We start from the raw sequence: 24,620 nt of genomic DNA on the forward strand, positions 1-24,620 counted from the left end.
CTCACCCCTCCCATGTTTTTTTTTTGCGGTAAGCGGGCCTCTCACTGCTGTGGCCTCTCCCGTGCGGAGCACAGGCTCCAGATGCGCAGGCTCAGCGGCCATGGCTCACGGGCCCAGCCGCTCCGCGGCACGTGGGATCTTCCTGGACCGGGGCACGAACCCGTGTCCCCTGCATCGGCAGGCGGATTCCCAACCACTGTGCCACCAGGGAAGCCCCCAACACTTTTAAATTCTGATCCTAGTGTCTTTTTCATAACTGTGGTCAGTCTATATGCATTATTCTGAGTTTCTGGTCATATATTTGGAAAATTTTCCCATGGTAAACATATAATTCCCATTTAAAAAATTACACCAAGCATCAAACATACTTACGTATCTTCTTGTCTGGCACGTGTTGAAGGTATTGGTGTCATTTGCCATATTTTAACATTTTATGGTGTTTTTTTTTTCCTCCTTCAATGTAGATTTACAGCCAGGGACTTCCCTGGTGGTGCAGTGGTTAAGAATCCACCTGCCAACGCAGGGGACACGGGTTTGATCCCTGGTCCGGGAAGATCCCACACGCCGTGGAGCAACTAAGCCCATGCGCCACAACTACTGAGCCTGCGCTCTAGAGCCCGTGCTCCGCAACAAGAGAAGCCACTGCAATGAGAAGCCTGTGCACAGCAATGAAGAGCAGCCCCGCTTGCTGCAACTAGAGAAAGCCTGCACGCAGCAATGAAGACCCAATGCAGCCAAAAATAAATAAATTAAAAAAAAAAAGTCAAATGTACCAATATTTTCTCCTTGACCATTTTTGTCATTTTTAGAAACACTCAGGTTTGTGTGACTATACAAGGTTGCATGTTTTCTTCCAGCACTCTTAAACTCCATGATTTAAATTTCAAAACTTGGATCTACTTTTAGATCTTGCATCTGGTGTAAGGACAAAACAAGTAATCCTACTTTTTCAGATTGTTAACCAGTTTTCTCCACAGTTTACTGAATAGCTATTTCCCCACTGATGTGAAAGGTACCTGGCCCCAGTCCAAACACACACAGGACACAAAGCACAGTCCTGTACTTTGTGTCCTGTGGTGGCCCCAACTTCTTTTCCATTTTTAGCTTCTTTTTATATATGAACTGTAGAGGCAATAAGAGAACAGAAGGGGGAAAATTTTTATCGGGACTGCAAATTTATAGACATCTTTATGATGTTATCTTTCTAGCCAAGAATAAGATAGTCTTTTTTTTTTTTTTTTTTTGGCGGTACGCGGGCCTCTCGCTGTTGTGGCCTCTCCCGTTGCGGAGCACAGGCTCCGGACGCGCAGGCTCAGCGGCCATGGCTCACGGGCCCAGCCGCTCCGCGGCATGTGGGATCTTCCCGAACTGGGGCATGAACCCGTTTTCCCAGCATCGGCAGGCGGACTCTCAACCACTGCGCCACCAGGGAAGCCCAGTCTTACCATTATTAATTTGAATGCTTGGGAATTTAGTTTTTTTCAACATCGGAATGCATACTATTCCTTATTTTCGAAGGCAGTACCAGAAAAGTCACTAACTGCCACAGGACTTGAGAATCAGGCAGGATGGATCAATCTCACCTGGTCCAGCGCTTTCTGTTCACAAATCTAGGCGCAGAGAAGTGTGATGGCCCAGGTCACACGGTGATTGGGGAGTCAGGATGGGAGGGGATCCCTAGGTCCCATGCCTTCCCGAACCATCCCCTGAGGCTGCAGGCTGGTGAGATACCCAAGCCATGGGGTTCCAAGCAGCTTCCCAGTCCCCTGCCCCCACGTGTCCCTGTCACACAAAGTCAGCGACCCACAATGAAGAGAAAAGGTATTTAATTATTTCTCCATCTAAACTCTTAAAGCGCTCAAAGTGTTTTCACAAGTGCCAGCATTTTACCAGTGATTCCGACATTCGCAAAGAAACTCCAAATCACCGTGCTTTATACTTATTTTAATTTCTGCACTGGAAAAGAAAAGGAAGGTGTAAATGACAGGTTAGTTTACAGTGACTCCATCTTTGCCTTTAAATTAATCTTTGCTCTTGGGAACAGAGGGGGATAGAAAGACAGGAAAACATCAAAGCACGAGAGTGAACCGGTGACCAGGATGCCTCCCCGTCCTGCTAACTAGGGATCTAAAAGCCTAGAGGCAGCGCCGTAAACACTGAGAGACATCAGTTAAGATACATTAAAAAAAAAAAAAAAAAAATCCCCACGATTCCATTCTCAAAATCAAGCACAGAAACTGACAGTGAAACACGGGTTCCATGTGCGCCCATTGGCCCTGAACGAGCGCCACTTGCTCTACAGCATCCGCCCTGCCGGCCAGGAAGGACCCGCAGGTGGGGAGTGGGAGGGGATTCAACCCCCCCCCCCGGAGCCACAGGCGGGTCTGTGTGCTTTGGAGGCTCTGCCTCTGGAATGTTCTGCGCGGGCAGGCGGTGGGTTTGAGTCACGCGCCACACGTGATTGAAGTGCTCACTTTATTTTCCATGTGCAAACTGTCACCGTCTAAAGCTTTCAGAAGGACTTGTACAGACAGCATCACCCTGCGAGCGGGGCAGGCGGGCAGGAGGCAGGGTCCTCCCAGGGGGCGGGGCCGAGGGCGGGCACGAGGTGAGGCCCCTCCCCCAGGGGCAGGGTGGGGGCGGGGCAAGGGCGGGACACAGAAGTGACTGTGGAGCTGCGTTCAACCCAAGTCCCTGATTCCGTTGGTCCCGAGGAGGGCTCCTCAGTAGGCGATTGTCCACTCTTTGACAGAGGCGTCGTGGGAGGTCGTGACCAGCGTGTGCTCGTCCAGCCAGGCCAGGCTGCTCACGTGGTGGAGCCGGTGCGCATCTGGGGAGAAAGAACATGCGTTCTGAGCCAAATCCAGGAGCTCTTCTCCCACAGGTACCTCAGACCAGAAGATGGGAAACCCGGGCCGAGATCACCCACAGGGCCACCGAGAAACCCAGCAGGATCCTGGTCAACCAGACCCTTTTCCTCTTCTCAGTGGGGAGCGTCTGGGTAATGGGAGGGGAAGCAGGTGTTCCCAGCCCCCCACCACTGACACTCCCTGACCAGCAGCGATCCTGGCTGCAGCTCCCAGCGCGAGCACAGTCCTGACAACCACAAACGCCCCTTGGAGGCAAAACTGCCCCTCCCCATAGGGGGTGAACAAGTCTTTCTACGCATAAAGCAACAATGTACAGACAATACACAAACAGTGCACAGTATATCTGTGGTGTTAAAATGGGGAGATGAGGAATAAAACGTTGAGAAACACAAGGCTGGGGTACCTGTGCACACAACAGCCCGACCTCAGGCCAATGCACGTCCAGTGACCTGTGACCCCATGGCCCAGACAAGGACCGGACTTTCCACCCTCTACCCTGCGAGCTCTTGCTGCCTCTTGAACTTGCCCGAGTCTGAGTCTTACTACGAAACTGCTGCTTTCTGTGGAGACCAGGATGGCCCATCTGAGTCTGCTCTGTCCCCGCCTCCATCCTGGACCAACCGCCTTCCCACCCACTTGGGGTCAGCTTGCTGGTCCCCTCCCTCCCCCTGCTGGGCATGGTAAAAAGCTCTGTGGGGTTGAAACAGAACAATTTTTGAATAGGAAAGGATCCCACTTACGTTCAAGACAAAAGGCTGCCTGCCAGGTAAAGAATGGATGGAAAGGGACCAGAGCCCATGTGAGGTGGTGACACGGGAACAGGAGATCTGAGATCCACCCTGGATAGGTAGGGTCCCCACCAGGGCCATGAGCCAGATGTGACTACAGTGCCCCTGAAGTGAGCTACTGCCACATGTGGAAATATGTTGGGTTAAATAAAACTTACTATTAATAATTTCACCTGTTTCTGTTTTAAATGTGGTTGCTTGGAAAATGTCAAGTCCACGTGTGGTTCTTGTTATACTTCTATTGGACACTACTGTCCTAGAGTGAGAACCCAGTTATGAGTTTATACTGAAGGGGGGTGGGGTGTGTGGGAGAAAGCAGGTATTACAGTCTGAATGTTTGTGTCCCCCCAGAATTCCTAAATTAGAAATCTAATGTCCAAGGTGACGGTGTAGGAGGTGGGGCCTTTGGGAGGAGCCTACGTAGGTCACAAGTGGGATGAGCGCTCTTATACAAGAGGCCCCTTCCACCACATGAGGACACTTGACGAGAAGTCTGTGACCTGGAAGAGGACCCTTTCCCGGCCAAGCTGACACCCAATCCTCGACTTCAGCCTCCACAACCGTGAGCAGCAGACTTCTGTGCTTTAGGGGCTGCCTAGTCTGGGGTATATTGTGACAGAGGCCCGAACAGACTAAGACGAAGGAGATGCCAGGAAAACCCTTTTACTCAGTGTGTGTCCCAGGTACCGAGACCACCTGCTTTCACGCTGGGCACACGGGCGTCCTCTGCCCAGACCAGCAGAGCTGATGTTTGCTGGAGCGCCAGGCTTCCGTGAGGCCACCTCCCTGAAGCACAGAAGGGACCCTCGAGCCCTGGGGACACCTCTCTGGAGCTGCCTGGGGAGCCGAGGAGGGCACGTGAATCACCTTGGATCTTGACCCTGGTCTCGGGGTCACTCAGGGTCCACACGTACACCATCATGTCCATGCCACCCGAGGCGAAGTGCTCGTTGTCTGGAGACCAGGCCAGGCAGACGATCTTCGCGTGGTGTCCATAGAAAACGTTGTTCTCCTGGGTGCAGATTAGAAACAGGTGGCGGGTCAGGGTTCAGGCCAGAGTGAGTCACCTAACCTTCACGAGGGCCAGTGCTCATGAAACACTTTCTCTGTGCCTGGCTTCTGAAACTCTCACCAACTCACTGACTCCTTGTAACAACCCCAGGGTGCCCACTGCTTGAAGGCACAGAAAGGGGCAGCCCAAGATCAAACAGTAGCCACCATGCCCCCCAGGACCCAGGACTCCAGGGCTGCCCTTGTAGCATCTATCACATGGGCCAGATGTGCCCATTCGCCTGCACAGAGCTCTCAGCCTAGGGAGGGGACAGACAGAAGTGCAAGAATGGGAGGCGCGAGAAGGTCTTGCCTGGCGTGGACGGAGCTCTGTGCATATGCGGACGGAGGAGGGGGCTGCCCAGACACACGCCCTCACCCTGGAGCCTGGGTGGGGTGGGTGTGGCCTGCAGGCAAGCAGACGTGTCTACAAGAGCATGTGTCTACCGCATGTCCCAGCCTCGAGCCACTGCCTTACCGAGCGGTCGACATGACCAAAAATAACGCTTTCTGCTGAAGCTTTAGGAACGCTTTTACTTCAGAGCAGTCCATCTTGTTCTTACTCCCTATATTAACCATGATCTTCTTCTTCAAGGTTGCCTCTTCCATCTTTTGTTGATTCTACTCTGCAGATTACTTAGCACGCTGTAAACAAGGCTTGCTACATGCAAATGAAATTGCTTAAAGTGTGATAAACGCAGAATCTGATAAATGTGATACTGAGGTGGAAGGAACCTCCTGGGACGTGACATGTTCTTTATGTTAATGGAGGTGTGGGCGTACGTGCAGGTGCAGGCATATGCACAGCGCTGGTGTATACTTATGTTCCCACTCATCCTTCATTATATGTAAATTTTACAGCCAAAGATAAAACTACTAAACTCTAGTTAATAATATGTAGGCTGATATATTATACAGATGCCTGTAATTTACTTTAAATGCACTAAAATATTAGATTACTAGATGGATAACGTGACATAGTAAAATGGTAATGGTAGAATCTAGGTGGTAAATTCTTTTGACTCCGCTGTAGATTTCAAAACTGTCCTAAGTGTTGGAGGTTGGGGGGAGGGGGCCAGGCTGACTCCATGGGAAGGACTGGAGGACGCTCCATCTGCCCCACGCCCTGTGGTCCAGTCACACCCAGCGGGTGACCGAATCCCTCCAGAGTGCAGTCTTGTTTGTGAAATGCGACTAACACTGCCCAACAGGGTTGGCTGGTGACACATGGGCACTCTCACACCTCACACGACAGTGTCCTTGGCTGTCCTGCTCAGAGCGGGAAGAGCTTCCAGGGCCTTGGCAACCGGGTCCTCTCTCTCACCCATCCACCGCTAGGGAACCCCCCCGCCCCCGAGTGCAAGGCCACATCCAGACGACCAGCGCTCACACTTTATAGGACTTGAAGCAGCAGTGAGATTCAAGGGGAAAAAAAAAAAAAAATCCAGCCTAAGCCTTTTGACAGAAGAGAAAAATAAGGCTCCAGAAGTCACTGAACCAGGCCGCCAGGTGAGCCAACCAGCCCGATTCCACAGCAGCTTTGCTGCCACCAGGTGAGCCAACCAGCCCGATTCCACAGCAGCCTTGCTGCCGCCAGGTGAGCCAACCAGCCTGATTTCACAGCAGCCTTGCTGCCGCCCAGGTGAGCCAACCAGCCCGATTCCACAGCAGCCTTGCTGCCGCCCAGGCCCCTAACCTTTTGACAGCTGTTCTGTCTCGGGCCCACAAACTGCTGGACTGCAGGGTAAGTCTCCTTTTCCCACGTCATTCACGCTCTAGGAGCAACGAAGCTGCGTGTCCTGGGCACCCGCCCGGTCGGTGATGACAGGGGAGAGATGCCAGGGTCCCCTCCAGCCGTCTGCGCTGCCCAGTGTGGAGACAGGGAGGGGGCCCGCCCACTCACCGAGTAGCCGTCAGCAGTGCTGAAGACCGTGACCACTTTGCTGGCGTCGCACACGGCGAGGAAGGCGCCGTCATGGGAATACGCCAGGTCCGTCACAGGGCCCTTGGCCTCCAGGAGCTTGCCCTCCTCCTTCAGCGTGCTGCCCAGGATGGAGTATAGGCGGACGTTCCCATCCTGTGGGAGGACAGAGGGGCAGTGGGTCACTCCTGACACGTGAGTGCGTGCGCGCACGCATGCACGCACACACACACACTCCCCCGACGCCCTTCTTTTTGGAGGGAGGCACCAGGGTATCAGTAAGAAGCAGCGCCTTTCCTCCTAACCACTGCCCTGGCTCGGCCACCTGCCCACGTGCTGGCTCCTGTGCCAGGAGAGCTGCTCCTTTGTCCCCCTGGCACCAGAGGGCAACTCCTACAGCCCTGCGGCAGCTCTCGTGGTTGCACAGGCACAGTGGGCAGAGTTACATTAAGATAAGTTTAATTATTACATTAAAATTACATTAAAACGCAGAACCCCCCAATTGTGATTCTGCGTGTTTGGGGGCTCACGAGTCTGCTTTTTCCACAAAAACTCCAGTAAGTTCCAGCGCAGGCGTCCACAGGCCAAGCTCTGAGAAGCACCTGTACAAGAGTTACCTCTCCAACAAGGGCCCCTCATCTGCCCTGACTGTCCTCGGCTGAAGCCATCTGCCCCGTGCCCTGTACCCCACACCCGGCAGGTGCCCTCAGGCACCAGGCTCCTCTCCCTGCTCTGTCGAGCCCGGCTCCTAGCAAACGCCCCATCCTCATAGGGTCCAGGCACCTCTCCTCGGGGGCCAGGAAATGAGGGGAAAGAGCAAGGGACAGAGGAGCCGCCAGGATGCGGGCAACACGAAGTCAGACTCAAGGGGAACTGAAACCCTCAGGCTGGCACTCCACTTCATGGGTGTGAAGAATCTCCTGTCGCCTCCCTGAGCCCAGCGAGCCCGGCTCGGGACGCAACTCCTTTTACACGTGCTCCATCCACGAGCTCCCCAGGCCAAGGCATCCCTGCCCTGTACCCGCACCCCAGCAGAGCCCGTCTCACTGCCTGGGACCCTTGGTGTCCCGGGAGGCTGCCGTGTCACCTGGGGCTGGCAGCCTGGGGGGAGGGTGGCCTCGCAGGGCAGCCCAGGGAGGCTCTCTCTTGGGCGACAGGAGGCACCCCAGCTGGTTCCCGCCGCCATCCCTCCTGCCCTGAGGCAGCCCGGCACTCACACAGCTCACAGCGCCCCCAGCCCGGCCACATACCCCAGGGCGGAGGGTGTGGGGACAGGGCCTTACCGCACCCCCGATGGCCACCGTCTCGCCACCCGGGTGCACAGCCACCACCTCGGGCTCATAGCCGGGGCTGTCGATGCTGAAGCACTTCCTCTGATCCTTCAGCAGGACGATCTGGGAAACACACAGGCAGCCGTTAGAGAGAGGCCCCAGGACCGACGGCCCAGGCCCGGGCTGGGCTCCATCTTCAACCTTTTGGGGGCCAGGCTGGGGCTCCAGCCACACTAAGTGGGACTGGCCCCGGCCCTGTGGTGTTTCTCCCTCATCTGTCAATATGAATGGTGCTGTTATCGCCACCTGCACGGGCTTCGTCAAAAGCCATCTGACGCCTGAACTTTGGTTCCTCCAACTCTACGTTGAGTGTAATAAATGATCTTTGCTGAGCCGAGTTCTCACGGGTTCAAGAGGACGCAGCCCTCGGAAGTGGTGAAGCTATAAGCTGACACGGGAAATGAACAGGACAGGCTAGACTTCCAAGTTCTGGCTTCTCGGGTCCAAAAATCACCCTCTGCGACCTTGACCCGTGGTGTGTGAAAAAGCTGATGATGTCAGTGAGTGAGTCCCCGCAGCCCAGGGACACCGGGCTGGCACCCCACCTGCTGGGAGGGAACCCAGGTGCTGACTACAGCAGGTAGGCAACAGCGCTGCGAGGCTCTCCGCTAGCCCTCAGCCCCGGAAGGGAAGGGAGGACAGGACAGACGGCTCACGGTGAAGTGGCCTGGAGGCACCCAGTGCACCACCCCCTTGCCCCGTCCCAGCCAGCACCTGCCTTGGCTCCCTCCTACTTGACAGGGCAGCACATGGTCCACGGACGGGGCTGAGCGCTCGGGTGTGCAGGCCCCACTGAGGCGCCCTGATGGCCTGGCTCAGCCCCCTGCTGCTGGGGGTTGGCGGGGTGGAGGGGATGGGATGGGTCACACACACCGGTTCATGAACTGAACTGAGCCTTGGCCTCCTAGGAGTAAGAACCCAGCAGTGCCTAGACGTCACGGAGACAGAATGCAGGGCTCAGAATAAACACCGGGCCTAGCAAAGGCAAACAAAAACAGCAGCTACAGCCCACCGTGTGGGAGCCACGCGCCTAATTAAGCGCGGTGTGTCCGTCCCTGGCATGACAGGGTCACCTCCCGGTGTATAGGAGCAAATGAGATGCAAGCCCCGCAGCTCTCAGGGCCATGGGGTCCCAAAGCCCCGCCCTGGCAGCCACAGTGTGCCTTTGCCCTCTGGCGCACAGCCCAAGGCCGCCTGGCACGGTGACCTTCCACCGTCCTCACCCCCTCTCGCCCCTCGCTACACCCTCCTGGTTCTAATTCACTGGACCGTCCCCAACAGGGTAGCCTCTCTCTGTGACAGCTCTGGCTTCGCCCCATCACATCCCTGCTCAAACCACCAGCTGTCCCAAGGGCAAGCAGGCCCCTCCCCGCCCTCGGGGTGCGTTGCGGCCTGTGCTGTCAGGTAGGGGAGGCAAAGAAGCACCAGGCGGATGGGCGGCAGCACCCTCCCTAAAATTTGCTACAGAAAACGCACCTTGAGAAACATTCACCTGCATCACCTGCCCGACTCCGGAAGCGCACTTACCCACCTACACCTGACAGGGAAAGCCTGAGGGCACTGGCCCAAATCTGCCTCAGAGGCAACACTTGAACGTGGCTGTTCCCTGACCTAAAATCACGGGCCCCTCCAGGACATTGTGCAGACCCTATGACCAGCCATGGGGAGTTCGGGTCAGGACGCCCTAGAGAACCAGGGCAGAGACAGTACATCACAGGGCAATCGTCACACCTGATCCCATGGGCCCTGGACTCCTTGGAACCTGGGGGTTGGACCCTGCACTCGCCAGCCCCTCCCGAGCAGAGCCCCAGGCGGCTCTTTCCTGAACTTCCCCACGTGAGCCCAGCGTGAGCCTCAGAGGCCACAGCCTGTCCCGACCGCAGCTCCAGACAGGAATCTGAGGCCAGTGGGGGAGGCCGAGCAAGGCCGCAGAGCCCAAGGTCTCACCTCTCACCTACAGGCCAGGTGCTCAGACACGAGGCTGGGGGAGCCCCCTCCATGGAGCGGCAGCCTTCCCGCCCGTCTAGAAGGTCCTCGTCCAGTCTTTCCCCCACTTGCTAAGGCGCTCACGGCCCTTGATTCCTCTTGCGCCCCTGCTGACTGCCCAGGCTGTCTGCAATAACTGCTTGACAGGAGGTTCGTGTTATCTAGGACACACAGGAATCCACTCTCCCCAAAGCACTGAAGCTCCCAGAATGGAGGAAGGGTGGCGGATCTGAATGACAGCTTTCGGCGGCGGGTCTGTCACTTGTGCCAGTGGGCGGGGGCTCCGTCACACCTGCCTCCTCTGATCTGCACGCTGGGATGCCCAGCCCGCTGACAAATGGCGTCTGCTGCAGAGCAGGATCCTGGATAAAGTGGGTCAGGCTTGGGTCTCAGTCAAGGGTGCTTCGTTCCAGAAATTCCAGGAGACGGCGTGTAGAGACCTTACCGCCTTGAATGAGAACCCAGGCTGCGGGGCTGAACGCCAGACCCCACTGTGCTGAGGAGCGGCCCTCTACGCCACCCGCCCATCACGTGGCCTCAGGGAGTCATGGTCACGATCAGCCTCCTCGCTCATGGAGATGGTACAAGGAGCCCGACACATACTTCCTCATAATCCTCCCCGTGAGCTGCGAGGGGTGAGAAAACTAAAGCTCAGAGAGGGTGAGGAAAACGCCCGCAGCCACACCACCCCAGTGCTACAGGGCTGGGATTCGAATGCGAATGGACACAGCTGCCTGGGCCGTGCCTCTCGTGGGCCTCACGGGCGAGGGATGTGCAGGGTGTGTGACCCTTGAGCGCAGGCTCTCACCAGGCTGCCCGGGTTCAAATCCCAGCTCGGCCCTTTGCTAGACGCAGACTTTGGGCAACTTACTCTCTGTGCCTTGGTTTCCTCACCTGTAAGGTGGGGATGACGCCATGCCTGACTGATAGGACTCCAGAGGATTCAGTGAACACGTGGGAAGCCCTCAGCACACGCAAACGGGGCTCAGGAGAAACGGGGTTGAATGCGCCTGAGAGGGGACGCGGGGACCAGACACTGCGCAGCGTCAGCCTGAAATGAACCCGGGTGGGAGCCATACCTGACCGATGCACACGACCACAGTGTAGCCCCCGGGGCCGACAGCCACGCACTTCGGCTGGATGTCCAGTTTCACGACTCCCTGTCCGCTGTGGAGAGGAGGAAGTCGTTATTTCAGTCTCCGGGGCACAGGGTGGGTGTAAATACACACTCACCGCAGGACCACAGCACTCGGGTGACTCAAGGAAATTCCACCTTGATCTCTACTGCATGAGCCTTTGCTAAAACACAGGAGGGGGTAAGGGAAGACTCTGCCTCTGGGAGAGAGATGCGGAGTCATGATGGGGGCTGGGACGAGGGGAAGGGGGTGGCGAGAGGAAGTGAAGGGATCACTCCCTGTTCCTACACATCTGTGCCAAGTGCCGCCCCCACAGCTGCCCTGTCCTGGCTTCTGCCCATGTCCACCAGCTAGAGACCCCGGAATTCCCCGGGTACAGACAAAACTGAGCTCTGACCCCACCCGCCCACAGTCATAACCAGTCTCCTCTGCAGGGCAATTAAAATAAAAAAAAAACCTGATACTTCTAATTGGTGAAAATTGTGTTACCTTTACTTTTGGTTAAAACTATGAAAACACAAACTAGAAAAAGTTGCACATGCAAAGAACTTCTTGAAAATGGTAAATGGAGAAAAATTCCACGTAACTGGCAAGTGTGGTGTCCCCAAGGCTCAGTGAATGGGCCCCTGCGACCGGGTGACCAGGCCGTGGCTCTGCCCCGGGTCCTCTCATAAGCCGAGGCTCAGAGCAACAGCCCGGCCCCGCAGAGGGCTTCACCAGGGACGTGCTCAGGGAAGGGCATGGACTGGCCCCAGACAGCTCTCACCTGTAGTCCCGCAGCGTGAGGTTGGTGTACCGCACCGTGTCGTCCATGCTGCAGCTCACCAGCTGCCCGCACTCGTCCACGGTCATCCTGGACACCTGGTTCGTGTGGCCCTTCCCGGCGAAGGAGTCGTTCTCCCCCGTCTCTGAATCCCAGTAATGTGGAGCAGGGGTTAAGGAAGAGCCTGATGTCCCCCAGGGAGGCTGCAGCCAGGCCCTCGTCCCGGGCCTGGGGGACTCCTTGTGCACGTCCAACTTCGAATTTCAGGCAGCAGACGTTCTGGGGAGAGGGCCAGTAGGCCATTTACAACCCCACACACCCAGTTAGACACAGTCTGCCCGTCTTCAGAACAGGAACCGGGCAGTTCACGGGACTGCGCTGCCCTGTAACAATGCAACAGCACAGCGTCTCCCTCTGAGAGCGGGCTCAGAAGGAAGATACCTTTCCCTGGGACCCTGCGCAACTGGGCCAAAACACAGCCCCCCTCCCCCGGCTCTTTCTAGCCTGCTGTCCAGCCCACGGCCCTCAGCAGGAGGCTGGCTGCGCCCCGTGGCTCAGCCAATGGCCACCTAGGTGCCACCAGGTAAATGGGCCTGGGGCTGACCCACCTGGGCAGGGCCAGCGTGTGGACTCTCAGCTTGAGGGGCTCAGGTGTGAGGTGTTTTAAGTTACAAGGTTCTCTTTTTACATCAACAAATGAGAGTGTCATTTGCACCGAAGACTGTTCCCTTAGGAAGCTGCATGTATATTCCACTCCTGACATGGTCTTGTGAAGGGACCGCCAGCCATCGATACCACAGGAGGTTAATGTATGAGTGGGGAGGAAGGAGCGGCTCCAGGAGGGGGGACACTGGGCAAGACCCTCCGCTGTACCATCTCCTTACGTATGATGGGGTGGAGGGTGACTTCTCTACCCTCCTCCCTCGGGGCTGAGGGAGACCTTCCCAGGGAGGAAACCCTACAGACCAGGCGGGTCTGCGGAGGTGGGAGAAGCAGGGGTTCTGGAACAGCCCCTCCAGGAGGCAGGGCAGCCGCGGACCAGGAGCCAGGCTGCACAAGGGCAGGCCTCTCTCGCAGCCACGACACACGCACTGAGGCGGGCCCCTCAGACGACCCCTCCCACGCTCGCCATCCTGGGAGGAGGAGGTTGGAAGGGCTGCCGGGAACGTCTCAGAGGGACTGCAAAGCCCCTCAGCGGGGAGCGGGGGTTCGGTTCCCGCCCAGCTCAGCCGTCGCCAAGCGGTGCAACGCTGGGGAAGGCACTTGAGGCATCTGAGCTACACCTTCCCCATTTTTAAAGTAAGGGGACTCTCCCAAAAAGCTCTAAGTCCTTTGGGATTCTAACACACGTCGATTCTGCTGCTGCTCGTGAGAGGGAAGAGGCCGACACCAGGTCACAGACGGGGAGAAGCAGCTCAAGTTCAGGGAGGTCCAGCAACCATTCAAGTCTGCACTACGTGACCCACCAGGTCAAGGCCGCGGCCTGGAGCTAGAGGCCCCGAGTACGGACACGGCACCTCCCGGCAGCCAAGACCGGTCAGAGGAGCCCTGTGGCTGCCAGCCGGCTGGCCTCGCCTCTGGCACCGTGGGAACAGGAAACTCCCGACTCTCCTGCCAGGGGCCCCAGAGCCAGCGCTGTGAGTCAAAGGATATTAATGTGTCCGTCGTGGCTCCCAGAGTAGATGTAAGACTTGCCGCCGTTTTTATGCACCGTCAGGCACTGGATGGATTTGCTGTGGCCCTGCGGAGGAGACAGGCGGGGGGGGTGAGCTCAGGACATGCCATCCTGCCTGTGCTTGTCAAATGCTCTCCACCGGCTAAGCCCCTGGGAGGGGAGGCAGAGCCCTCAACGCCGCAGCCCCGGTGGGCCCGAAACAGCCCCAAGCTGAGCGACCACCTGACAAACCCTTCAAACCCTCGACGTTCGGGCCTCCCCACCGAGCCACTCAATCCGACCTGGGTGGAGGATGGGGGTCTAGTGGAAGCCCCAACAGCGCGCCTGGTCTGTGCAGACGGACCCAGCTACCCTCCCTCCCCACACAAGGAGGAAACAGCCACAGAGGGTGAGCCCCTACCCGAGGGGAAGCAGCAGTAGTGGGGAGCAGTCTTGGGAGGGACCAACCCTTGCAGAAGCAGGCAGGGGGACCCCCAGGCCACTCGGAGGCCCAGGAGGTCCCGGGTGCTGCTAACGGTTCGTCCTCTACCCAGAAGCACAGCTCGCGGCTCCGGCTCCAGCCCCTGGCTCGTGAGGTGGTTTCTTCTTTCCCAGCTCTCCCCTTCCCCCGGAGGCTGTCCCAGGGCTGGGGCCCCACAATTTCCCCGACCGGCAACATGGTGGGCCCCGATCACTCATTTACAACCAGTTGTTTGCTTCAAGAAAGGCACTTAACTTCCCCCATAACTGCTCCTTGGATGGAAACAACCCGGAGGTTTGGTCTAATCATAGTTCTTTCCCCTCACCAGAGGCAGGCGGGTCCCTCTGAGCTTTGCTGACTGTTGCCACAGTGTGGTGTGTATCTTCAGAGAAAGGTACACACCGTTCCCAGAGACGAGAGAACCAGTGAACAGACCCCGAGTCCTTTCCACAGGGCAGCAACCCACTGGCCCTGCTACTTAAAAGCGTGGTCCTCAGACCAGTGCTGGCCTCACCGGGAGTGTCGCCCCATGCAGCCTGGAGACTGAGAACCTGCGCTCAACAAGATGCCTGGTGACTTGTGCACGCCCCCCGCCTAGGGCAGCAGCCTCGCCAGGAACTTGTGAGAAATGGAGCTCTCCCGTGTCCCACAGATGAACCCTCTGAGCGCCGGGGGGTCGCCCACCTACCGTGTGCTAACAAGCAGCCTGGCTCAGGTGACTGATGCGCCTTCAAGCTTGAGCCGCAGGGTCACCTGGGTGCGTCTTAAAAGTACCGGCACCTAAGAGCCATCCGTACGGTCTTGGTCTCTGACCGCATCCCTCTGGGCCCGTACAGAGGCATCAAGCCCTTTGTGGAAGCTCCCAGGCGATCTCAACGTGCGCCGGGGCTGAGAACCGCTATTCTAGTATGTTCTTCTAACCCCAGCTTGCTCCTGGGATCACTCACAGCCCGACATTAGCACCAAACACTGCTCGGGACTCGCACGTGTGCGGCAGGAGGGCTGGGGTGTTTTCTCTGACAACTGTGAACGCCCGTGAGGTTCCTGAGCTGACCTGGGGGTGGGGGACAGGAGCCTGGCTAGTAGCGCCTATGCTGTCGGCGACAGTGACATCAGCGGGAGCAGTCAGGCCCAGGCCTCCATCACTCCCAGGGCGCCAGCAGACATGGGGCGATGCCTGGGACAGCCACCCGAGCCCAGCAACAGGGCAGCTCACAGGAAGCTGCTCTTCTGGGCAGAGGAAGCAGGTGGACAGTAACGCCTGACTCTCTCCAGCAATTTCTCCCCATTGCATGGAGGCCCAGAGAAGTGACTGCGCCGGGGACCCCTCCCAGCTCCCCTGGGCTCTGTGCCAGGATGTATATACCTTCACTTTACACTCAACACACTGGGCTGGAACCTGTGGAGCAAGTGGCCCCAATGGCCCCATCCTCAGGGCCAAGTCAGATAAACCTTTGTGGAAGTAGAGGGTGCAGGGCCAGCACTGAGGGCCGAAGCAGCTGTCGCTCTGGATCAGCCCTTCCCGTCAGCAGCGCCCCACCTGAATGGGATGCAGCAGGCACCGAGCCCACCTGGGCCTCACGAGCTAGTCACACAGGGTTAAGGGGGCAGACAGCCAGGCTCGGCCCCTTCCTTTGGGCAAGGTCATCTGCACACCGAGTCCACAAGGGTCGCGACCTCAGAGACTGTGGGATGGGACGTACAAAGCACTGCAGGGCCGGGCAGCTGGCCCTCACTGGGCCTGAGGGGAACAGTCCCAGGCTGGCCAACCCCAAGCCCACAGGGCCCAGCCGTCTCCCAGAGCCTGTCTGCAGAGCCCTAAGGCAGCTGAGCGAGCAGGCTGCGAGGAAGCACTGGGGTTTGGCCCCAGGAGGTTCAGCTGCCAGGACGGGGTGCAGCGTGGAGCTGGGCTATGGAAACCCCTCCCTTGAGGGCACAGCTCATCCAGGGTGACAGAGCAGGCGAGGCCGACCCCGAGTTCCCACCGCAGCCCACCCTCCAGCAGAAGCAGGTCTGCAATGGGCAGTGCCCAAGCAGGGCCCCAGGACACAGGAGCTTCTAGTCTGGTTGCGATTTCCTGAGAGGCCAAAAATTCCAGGGCTGACGGAGGGGCAAGGAACAGTCCCCACTGGAGGGGACACTCAGGGCAGACCCTGGTGATCAGCCAACCTTGAGTGAGCCGTTCTGGGAGACGAGGACGGGAGGCAGGCCCTCCAATCACTCCCTGCTGCCCAAACCTCACGCCTCGGCACCTTGGGCTCCGACTTGTCCATTTCCTCCCAGTCCCCAACACCCGCTCATGCCTGCCCTGCTCTAACCACAGAGGACAAGTGCCTGCCCAAACCCATTCCCACGTTCAAACCCCGCACACTGTCAAGGCCCAGCTCCAAGGCCTGCTGGCCACCCACATCTGCGGTGATGCCCCATGACGTGCCCTGTCTTGGGCTTCAGCATCTTCCTGGTCCTGCCTCACGAGCGGACACAGCCAGTGGCCTCCTAACTGGGGGAGGCTGATCCCCCCGAGACAAACAACCCTGACAGCAGGGGCACGGGCTGCTGCCCTGAACCCCAGGCCCCGAGCATCCAGCTTCACGGTAGCTCAAAGGGGAACGTGGCATCTGGCCTCCCACCTCTGCTAAACTCACATCCCCAAAGCAACCAGCATCCTGCCATTCCACTGGGCCTCACTTCACCTCAGTTGCCCTACGTCTGGCCGGGCGCCCACCTCCCCTCCAGCCAGCCCTTGCACACACAGCAGCTCCACAGCCCGGCCATACCTTGATGACCCGCAGAGGTTTGCTGGGGTTGTTTTTGTCCAGGTAATTGATGTAGCCGGACAGGGAGATGCTGAGGAGGTGGTCCTTCTGCCACAAGCAGCCCAGCTGCTGGTCCAGAACGTTGGAGCCCATGGTAAACGTGTTGACAACAGAGTTCACATTGATGTCCCAAATTTTAGAGGTTTTGTCTCCGGAAGCAGAAAGCAAGTGGGTGCTATCGGGACTCCAGCTGATCTACTCAAACAAACGGTGGTCATGGGTCAAGCATTCCAGAGGGGGGAGAGACTCAGACAGCAGCTTGTCCACAGCCCCCATTTCTGAGCAGGGAGGATGGCCCAGGAGGTGGTGAGACACACCAGGGCAAGGACAGGATGAGCATCCTGGCCACTGGCCTCTCCAGGCCACGTCACCGTGTCCCACGTGACCCTGAAGGTCTCTGCCACTGCCCCTACTTCTAACCCCCCATCTCAAGCTTCCAACTTTAACACGTGTGTACAGATGACAATAAACGCAGACACGGCCCGACCACGACCACAGACCACGTTGTGAACACGGACCCATACTTACAGCATAAATGCCACCATCGTGAGCCTTGCTTCCTCCCAGGGCACACAATTTCTCCCCCGTCTTCCCGTCATAGATGTAGATCTTTCAGGAAACACAAATAGATGCAGATCAGGCGTGCGTGTGTGGAGGCCCAGCAGCTGGCACACTAAATGAGCTCCTCATTCCTGCTCCACCATCAAGAGGGAGGCATCAAGGCTGTGGCTCTTACAACAAAGAATCTAAAGACAGATGAGTTTCGAGCTCCTTTAAAAGGAGAGAGATGGAGAGACGGGTCTACCATGCTTTGAGGACAGAGCCCCTTAACTGAGCTGCATCCCAGGAGTGGGAAGGAGGGAGCTGTACATCGACACCAGCTTTACTAAGTCTGCCTGTTCTGAACCATCGCAGAGGACCAGGAGACGAACCCCTCCCTCCAGGACCCGCAGCCCTTACCTGACCGTCGGCCCCGGCTGTGGCAAATCTGTTCCCATCAGGAGAGAAGCGCACACAGTTGACGAAGCGGCTGTGGTCCTGCACGAAGTGGGACAGTTATCCGGTGACAGGCAGTTCAGGAAAGCTCTCTATGCACCACGCGGTCCACAACCACCACGCGTGTGGATGCCGGTCCACAGAAGATTTTAGAGCTCAGCGTGAGTCCCAGCCCGCCTGCCGTGGCCGGGCGCATCTCTGCCTGGAAGGCCTCCCTCCGCTGTGACGTGCTCCCTGAGCTCCGTAGACAGTAACGCCCCCCACCCGCCCTCCAGCCCTGGAAGGGGGCTCAAGGCCAGAACCCTTAGGCTTATGAGGCCGGGACCGTGAGGCCTCATCCCCGAGTCCCCAGGGCCTGGCCCAGGCCCGGCACACGGCAGGTGCTCAGCGGGCATTTGCTGAACAAACTGAGGTTTTCAAGAAATTAAACAGTGGTGATGACCTTTGTGGGAACAAGAGTCTGAGTGACTGAGGGGATGTGACCTCCAGGGGCGGTTCTGTTGCCTGAGTAAGTAAATGAACTCATTCTTCCCTCAGTCAAGAAGGGTCTGCATCAGAGAATGATCCTCTGAAAACCCCACCAGCCACCCATGCAAAGCCTGGCTGCTCTCCCACCCCACCTGCAAGCACGCAAGCAGCGTTAGCTATCAACTCTCCTGAAGGTACGTGGGGTAAACTGCCCCTGCAGCCACGGACGCCCAACCTGCAGGAAAAGCAATTCAACTCAAAGTGTATCACCTGCACCCACCAAGGTAAACCACCAACAATTTTAAAACAGGAGCTGCTAGGGTGGTAGGAACTGCATGTGTTTGACTGTGTAACGTTATGGGTTGACTTGTGTCCTGAAAAGGTAGGTTGACATCCCAGTACCCGTCAATGTGACCTTATTGGAAACAGGGTCTTTATAGGTGTACTCAAGGTGAGATGAGGGCCTTAGCGTGAACCCTGATCCAACACCACTGGTGTGCCTATGGGAAGAGGGAGATTTGGACTCGGTGCAGGCACAGGGAGACCACGTGAAGATGGAGGCAGAGCCTGGGTTATCCCCTCACAGCCAAGGCCTGTTTTGCCTTCTTGGTTTCTCGGGTACATCTATCCTGCTTCCATGGCCGAGCTTTCCTGCTCTAAGGTTTGTGTTCTGAGCTGGAGGATGGCCATTTCCCAGGAGGCGCACAATGCAACAAAAGCAATGATCTTTCCAAACTGGGATCTCTCAGGCCCTCTGACTGTTCTTCCCCCATGACTGTCACTCACCCATCATCCACCTCGAGGAGCCCTGGGGAGCCTCGGGGGGCCCTGGGGAGCCTCGGGCACTCTTCCTTCTACAGGAGACAGCCCCAGCCTGGAGAGGCTGGGTTCTGAGAGCCCAGGTCTACGGTTTCTCGTCCAGAGCTCTCTACGCGAGCAAGCTGGCCCCGAGCCCTGGCCAGGAGGCAGGCAGGCCGGGCGGGGAGCCAGCTGCACAGCCAGGGCCCGGGGCCCTCTGTCCCTCGGGTGGTTCAGAGCCCGTGGTGGGAGGGCTGCTGAGACAAAGCCCCCAGGTCTCTCCCAATCCCCCCAGGACCACTCTGTGGGAAGGGGAGGATGGACAGGCAGACACAGCTCCTCCTGGAGGAGGTCAAAGGCAAAGCTCTTAAGTGACAAAACCTCCCACACAACTGCCCAAACGTCTGGTCCTCTTGTCCTGACCTCTACTGGCTGACCCGGCCCTGCTGCTCCGGGGGAGGAGGCTGGGGCCGGCTCCCTGGGACGGACGGAGCCCCAGCCAGACCCCCCGAGAACCGGGGTGCCGAGAGCTCCCCTGGGTGGAGCAGACCACGGGGCTGAAGGGGGGCTGCGGTGGGCGGCGTGAGGAACACGCCGTGAACCAGAGGGACCCTCGGCTACACTGCAGTTCCAACTCGTCAAACTCCAGGCACAGTGGTTCCCTGAGAGAACAGGACCGCCCCCCCCACCCAGCTCAGGGTGCCACAGCGGGGCAGCACAGACACCAGGCCAGAGCCACCCCGCTTACGCCACTGCCCCCGCTCCCCTGACCACCTGCCCCCCTCTGCGCCCCTGGTGCTACAGGGGACGTCACGCTTGTGGACGTGTCTGTCGTCTGTCTCCCTGCCAGGGGTAGGGTGCCCTTCCCCAGGCCCAGAACAACACAGGCTCCCGGGGTTCAGACTGGACAGGGAAGACGCCCACCCTGGGGACCAGGCGCTGTGGCTTTAGAAAGTTCTCCCTGTCAGGTTTTCTTGCAACTTGAGCCAAGAGGCCAAATGAGCAGGAGACTGATGTCTGCTCCTGAAATAGCCCCTTTAAAGGGAGGAACAGTGAACAGCCCATTAACCAAAAAAATGAGGGCTAAAAATAGCCCGGTCCACAGGGAGGGGAGGCCGGAGGACCAGGAAGGAACGGGCTTGGGGAAATATCATGGGGGGGCGGTTCAGACGAGTGGCCTGGGCTCCTGGCCCCCGTCCCTGCTAACCGTCCTGGAGGGGCAGCACCACTCCACGCAGCCACCTCCGGGGGTGGGGCTGTCCCACCCGGCCTTAGTCACAACCAAGTGGAGCTCTGGCTGGAACCTCCCCACCGTAATCACCCCCCAACCCTGTTATCACCTGTCCCCCCATCATTACCTCCCTCACCCTGTCATTACCCCTCCCCCTCAGCACTGAGAAACCTGAGATGGGAGCAATTAGCAATCATTAGGTAATGCACCCAAGTCCACGTCACTGACAGGGACGCAGCACCACCGGGCGCCACGGCGTGACCAGCCCATCAGCTCAGGTGTCCCTGGGAGCCCTCCCGGCTCCACCAGCCTCAGCTGTGCCCTGCAGCAGGACTCCTACCCTCACGCTGAAATGCCCTGTGCCCACCTGCTGCGCTCCCTCGTCACAGGCTTGTAGAGGGACAAGCAGTTCAGATGCCCGTCCCCACCACCCCGCTGCCTTACTGAGAGCAGCATGTGCCTCCACGGTCCGCACTCCAAAAGTGGGTGTACACCCTGACCTGGAACGCTGCCTCGCCCTCCTTCAGGCCACCGCACCCTCCTAAACCGGGCTCCCTGTTCTCTCTGCGAGGTCCTCCCTTAAAGTGCCTGGAAGGGCAGCACCGCATCCCTCGCCCTGCCTTTCCCATCACCCAGCACAGATCTGCCTGCCCAGTTACCACTTTCCCCTGGAGAAAGAGGACCTGATGAAGGGATGAAAGGCTCCTTCTAATCCTCTTTGGGCCACTGACCATCCACGGAGCTTCGCCGGGTCACTCCCTGACATCGGCTCAGGAGTTCACCGGGAAGGAGACCGACCCTGCTGACCTCCCGGCACAACCACCACAGACGCACACACAGCTTTTTGAAAAGCCGGCACAGGGGCCGTGTGTGTGTGTGTGTGTGTGTGTGTGTGTGTGTGTGTGTGTGTGTGTGTGTGTGTGTGTGTGTGTGTGTGTGTGTTGGGGGCAGTGCAAGGCGGGCACCTGATACACACTTCAACTCAAACTTCCGATTTCTGCCCTGTTGTAAGGACACAGGGAACAGGAAGAAAACAACCAGAAAACCTTGCATTTTAGAGCTCAAATTTCACTTGTCTAGGAAGGTGATACCTGTAATAACAGCAGAGACAGAGATTCCTAGAAGGAAGTGTAACTCCCCGTTAGGTAACGTGTGAGACACACAGGTGACAGGTTGTGCAGCCCACCCGCGCGGAGGAGGGAAGGCCAGGCGTCCCCTTCGCCGCCAGGTGCGGTTGGGTGACCTGCTCTCAGAGGCTTGGGCAGATGCGGCAGGTAGCTTCCAGTCCAGATCACACGGTCACAGACTGACAAGCAGGCCCAGGGCAAATAAGAGTCCTGACACTTGTTGCTCTGAGCAATCATTTCATCAGACACACGCTATCCCACGTACTGTGGACATAGCCCTCAGAGCCGCCCCCTCCAGGAGTGTCTGCGGTCACCTGGGCAGCCAACCTGCTCACCTGACAGAGGAAGACGCAGAGGCTGGAGAGGCACAGAAACTCGCCCAAGGCCACAGCGGGCCAGGTGCACAGACACACGGGTGAGCTAGAGACGCTTAGTGGGGCCTGTTACTACACATCCAGACGTGTCTATCACAGGAATGCACTCAGCAGGAAGAAGGCTCCACGGGAGAGGCAAGGTCCACCTGCCCACTTCTTTTCAGACCACCCTTAGGGCCTCAAAGGGGAACCTAAACCCCTGCGCACAGGACACCAGAGGTGGACACCGTGCTGTCCATGGCCTCTGTCCCACAGCCGGTCCCCTGTGACCCTGGAGTCACTGCCCTAGGTGGACTGGGGCTAATTCCAGGGGAAAGCGTCTTCCACCTGGTGTTCCTACAGCCTCTCAGCCCGTTTCAGGTTCAGGTAAACAAGGACAGAGGACCAGGCGGGAACCAGGGTAGTCCGGCTAAAGTTGGGCCATGAATCAGCTTCGTCTTCACTCTTACTCTGCCACCATGAGAAGCCGGTTTAAGCTAACGAACTCATGAACAAGAAGGAAAAGCAACTGGACCCCTGCACTCAGGCCAGCAGGGAGGACGGGTGGCCTGACTTGCTCCACACGGCCGCCCCACGTGTCTGCAACACTGCTTTCCTTCCATGCGGGGCTGAGCCTCCTTGGAGTTGTTCTGGCCTGTACTGAAATTCGGAACACCACTTATTCCTTTTTGAGGCAGCAATTTGAACTCGACCCCTCTGTGCTCCTAACATAATCACCCCTTACCCCATGGTCCTGAACAAGGTCAAGAGGAAGGTGGCAGGAGCTGGAACGGGACGGAAGGGCAGCCCTGCATGCTACAGCTTTACTCTGCGGCCGTGAGGGCCTAGGGTGGTTACATGGAAAAGTCACAGGCTGATCTCAAGTTGTCAGCGTCTTACAAGGCTTTTCAGGTGGGTGTGGGGGACCCGAGTGTCCTCCTGTCCTTCCTGCTTGAGGCCAAATGAGCCTGTTAGTCCTTTCCAGCAGAAAGAAACCCAACAATTCCTGACGGACACTGAGACGCCCACCAGCATCTCTCCTGTTGTCCCCACAGCTCTGCGGGGCCACTGGAGGAGGGTCACCTTCACCCCGTTTCCCGGGGGCCCAGAGGCACGGCCAGCTGGAGGGCCGCAGAGCCACCACCTGCAGCACTGGGCTGCCACCCCATGTCCCCCATTCTTGGTCCACAGCCCCTTCTGATCTCTCACTAGGTCCTTACGCAGGAAGACCTGGGGACAAGCTGTGTGCCCACCCTGGAGACAAGTGCCTGCCAGGGCCACAGGGTGAGGGCAGCGCTCTCAAGTTAGAAAGGAAGGGCTTCCCCGGTGGCGCAGTGGTTGAGAGTCCGCCTGCCGATGCAGGGGACGCGGGTTCGTGCCCCGGTCCGGGAAGATCCCACATGCCGCAGAGCGGCTGGGTCCGTGAGCCATGGCCGCTAAGCCTGCGCGTCCGGAGCCTGTGCTCCGCAACGGGAGAGGGCACAACAGTGAGAGGCCCGCGTACGGCAAAAAAAAAAAAAAAATCTATGAAAGAAAGGAAAACGGAAAGAGGAAGAACCTTTGGACAAGTCCCCAAGTGAGCACACGGGAAAGCCCAGCAGGGTGGTGAGGGGCACAGATTCGGGACAACTCTGGACTCGAATCCTGGCTCCAGTCACCCGCCACCAAACCGCTCCGTGCAGGGTTTAACCCACATCTGCAAGGAAGAAATGAATCCTTCTGGGGGGGTGGGGACAGGGAAAGGAGCCCCGCCCATCCACAGCCCAGATTATGGCCACGTGAAGCCAAACAGAACACGTGTGGCGGGCGTGGGGAGCAGGGCTACTTCACGGGTACGAGCTGGGACGGCCTCTCGCTGCCAAGGAAACCTCCCCTCCCTCCTCCCCTGGGCGCCGAGCAGGAAGCCCAAGTACTTGACTCAGCCTGACTCACCGGTGTCCCAGGGTACTTTACCCCACTAAAAACACATCGACCTTGAACCATGGCCTCCAACATAGTGCCACCACCTCCCCATGAGCAGCAGCCCTGGAGTCAGCCTCTGGGAGATGCGGGGTGTCGGGAGGGACTCCAGGCTGCCCGCCCTGCAGGGCGCAGAAGCCAGCCAGGCCCCACTCGGTGGCCCCGGGATGAATCCAACCCCATTTTACTACAAACAGGTAACCTGGAGAGCCCCTCTGCAACTGAGCTGAGATCTACCTGTGTCTGGACATGCTGCCCACGGCCCGAGTCTTGTCCCCAGGGACCACCCCTGGGGACCCACCGAGGACCATCACCGCATTCCCAGCCACGCCCTGCCTGCTCTTTGGGCTTCACTGCATTGTCATCAAAGTTAACAGGACTCCTCAGCCAGCCAGTAACATTCGAGACACATCCCCAGACCTCGGCCAACCGCAGCCCAGCCGCCTCCAGAGGAAAAGAGCTGGCCGTAAAGCACCGCACATCCTCCGCGCTGCGGCTCAGCGCGGTCACTTCCACCTCCACCCCTGGTGCTGGCTGCCTTTCAAGTGTTTTCACAAGACAAACTGGGAGGGCAGGTTCAGAACCATGGCTGCCATGACGCCGGCCTGAGGGCCATCCCCTGCCAGGTGCCCTTCCTCTGTGCTCCAGCCTCAGACCCCAGGTCAGGAAACAAGCATCATGGGCCGCTCTGGGCCTGCGGGCCCTATGCACAGATCAAATCCATGGTTAAAATGCTCTCATGTCCATGTCTCCACGCCCATCTTGCAGATGGGAAAGGTGAGGCTTCGAGGGTTCAGACACTTGCCTCAGTCAGGGAGCACGTACAGAGCTGGGACTGAGGCCCCGAGCCATTTATACCCAAAACCTGTGTCACTCCACTGGGGCGTTTAGA

At 58.1% G+C, this 24,620-nt stretch overlaps 1 protein-coding gene across 6 annotated transcripts in view; it reads right to left on the reverse strand.

The window, feature by feature from the left end:
- Nucleotides 1-1,929: 1,929 nt before the first annotated feature.
- The window catches only part of WDR1 (WD repeat domain 1), a 40,164-nt gene continuing 17,473 nt past the window's right edge, over nt 1,930-24,620 (reverse strand). For 2 of the 6 annotated variants that reach the window (XM_089911665.1, XM_089911661.1), the window contains exons 6-15: nt 17,757-17,834; nt 17,325-17,405; nt 16,758-16,991; nt 13,497-13,586; nt 11,849-12,003; nt 11,026-11,113; nt 7,880-8,023; nt 6,612-6,785; nt 4,526-4,670; nt 1,930-2,830 (exon numbers count right to left, since the gene is read on the reverse strand). In XM_089911665.1, coding sequence (XP_089767791.1) covers nt 2,724-2,830; nt 4,526-4,670; nt 6,612-6,785; nt 7,880-8,023; nt 11,026-11,113; nt 11,849-12,003; nt 13,497-13,586; nt 16,758-16,991; nt 17,325-17,405; nt 17,757-17,834 — 1,296 coding nt within the window. In that variant the 3' untranslated portion in view covers nt 1,930-2,723. Of the gene's footprint in view, nt 2,831-4,525; nt 4,671-6,611; nt 6,786-7,879; nt 8,024-11,025; nt 11,114-11,848; nt 12,004-13,493; nt 13,587-16,757; nt 16,992-17,324; nt 17,406-17,756; nt 17,835-24,620 lie in introns of all 6 variants that reach the window. The other 4 variants (XM_089911666.1, XM_089911663.1, XM_089911662.1 and 1 more) reach the window with 3 other exon arrangements.

Source organism: Delphinapterus leucas, chromosome 5 (assembly GCF_059928025.1).
Source record: "Delphinapterus leucas isolate spDelLeu-1000000601 "Yukka" chromosome 5, BTC_Dleu_Yukka2, whole genome shotgun sequence".
NCBI lineage: Eukaryota > Metazoa > Chordata > Mammalia > Artiodactyla > Monodontidae > Delphinapterus > Delphinapterus leucas.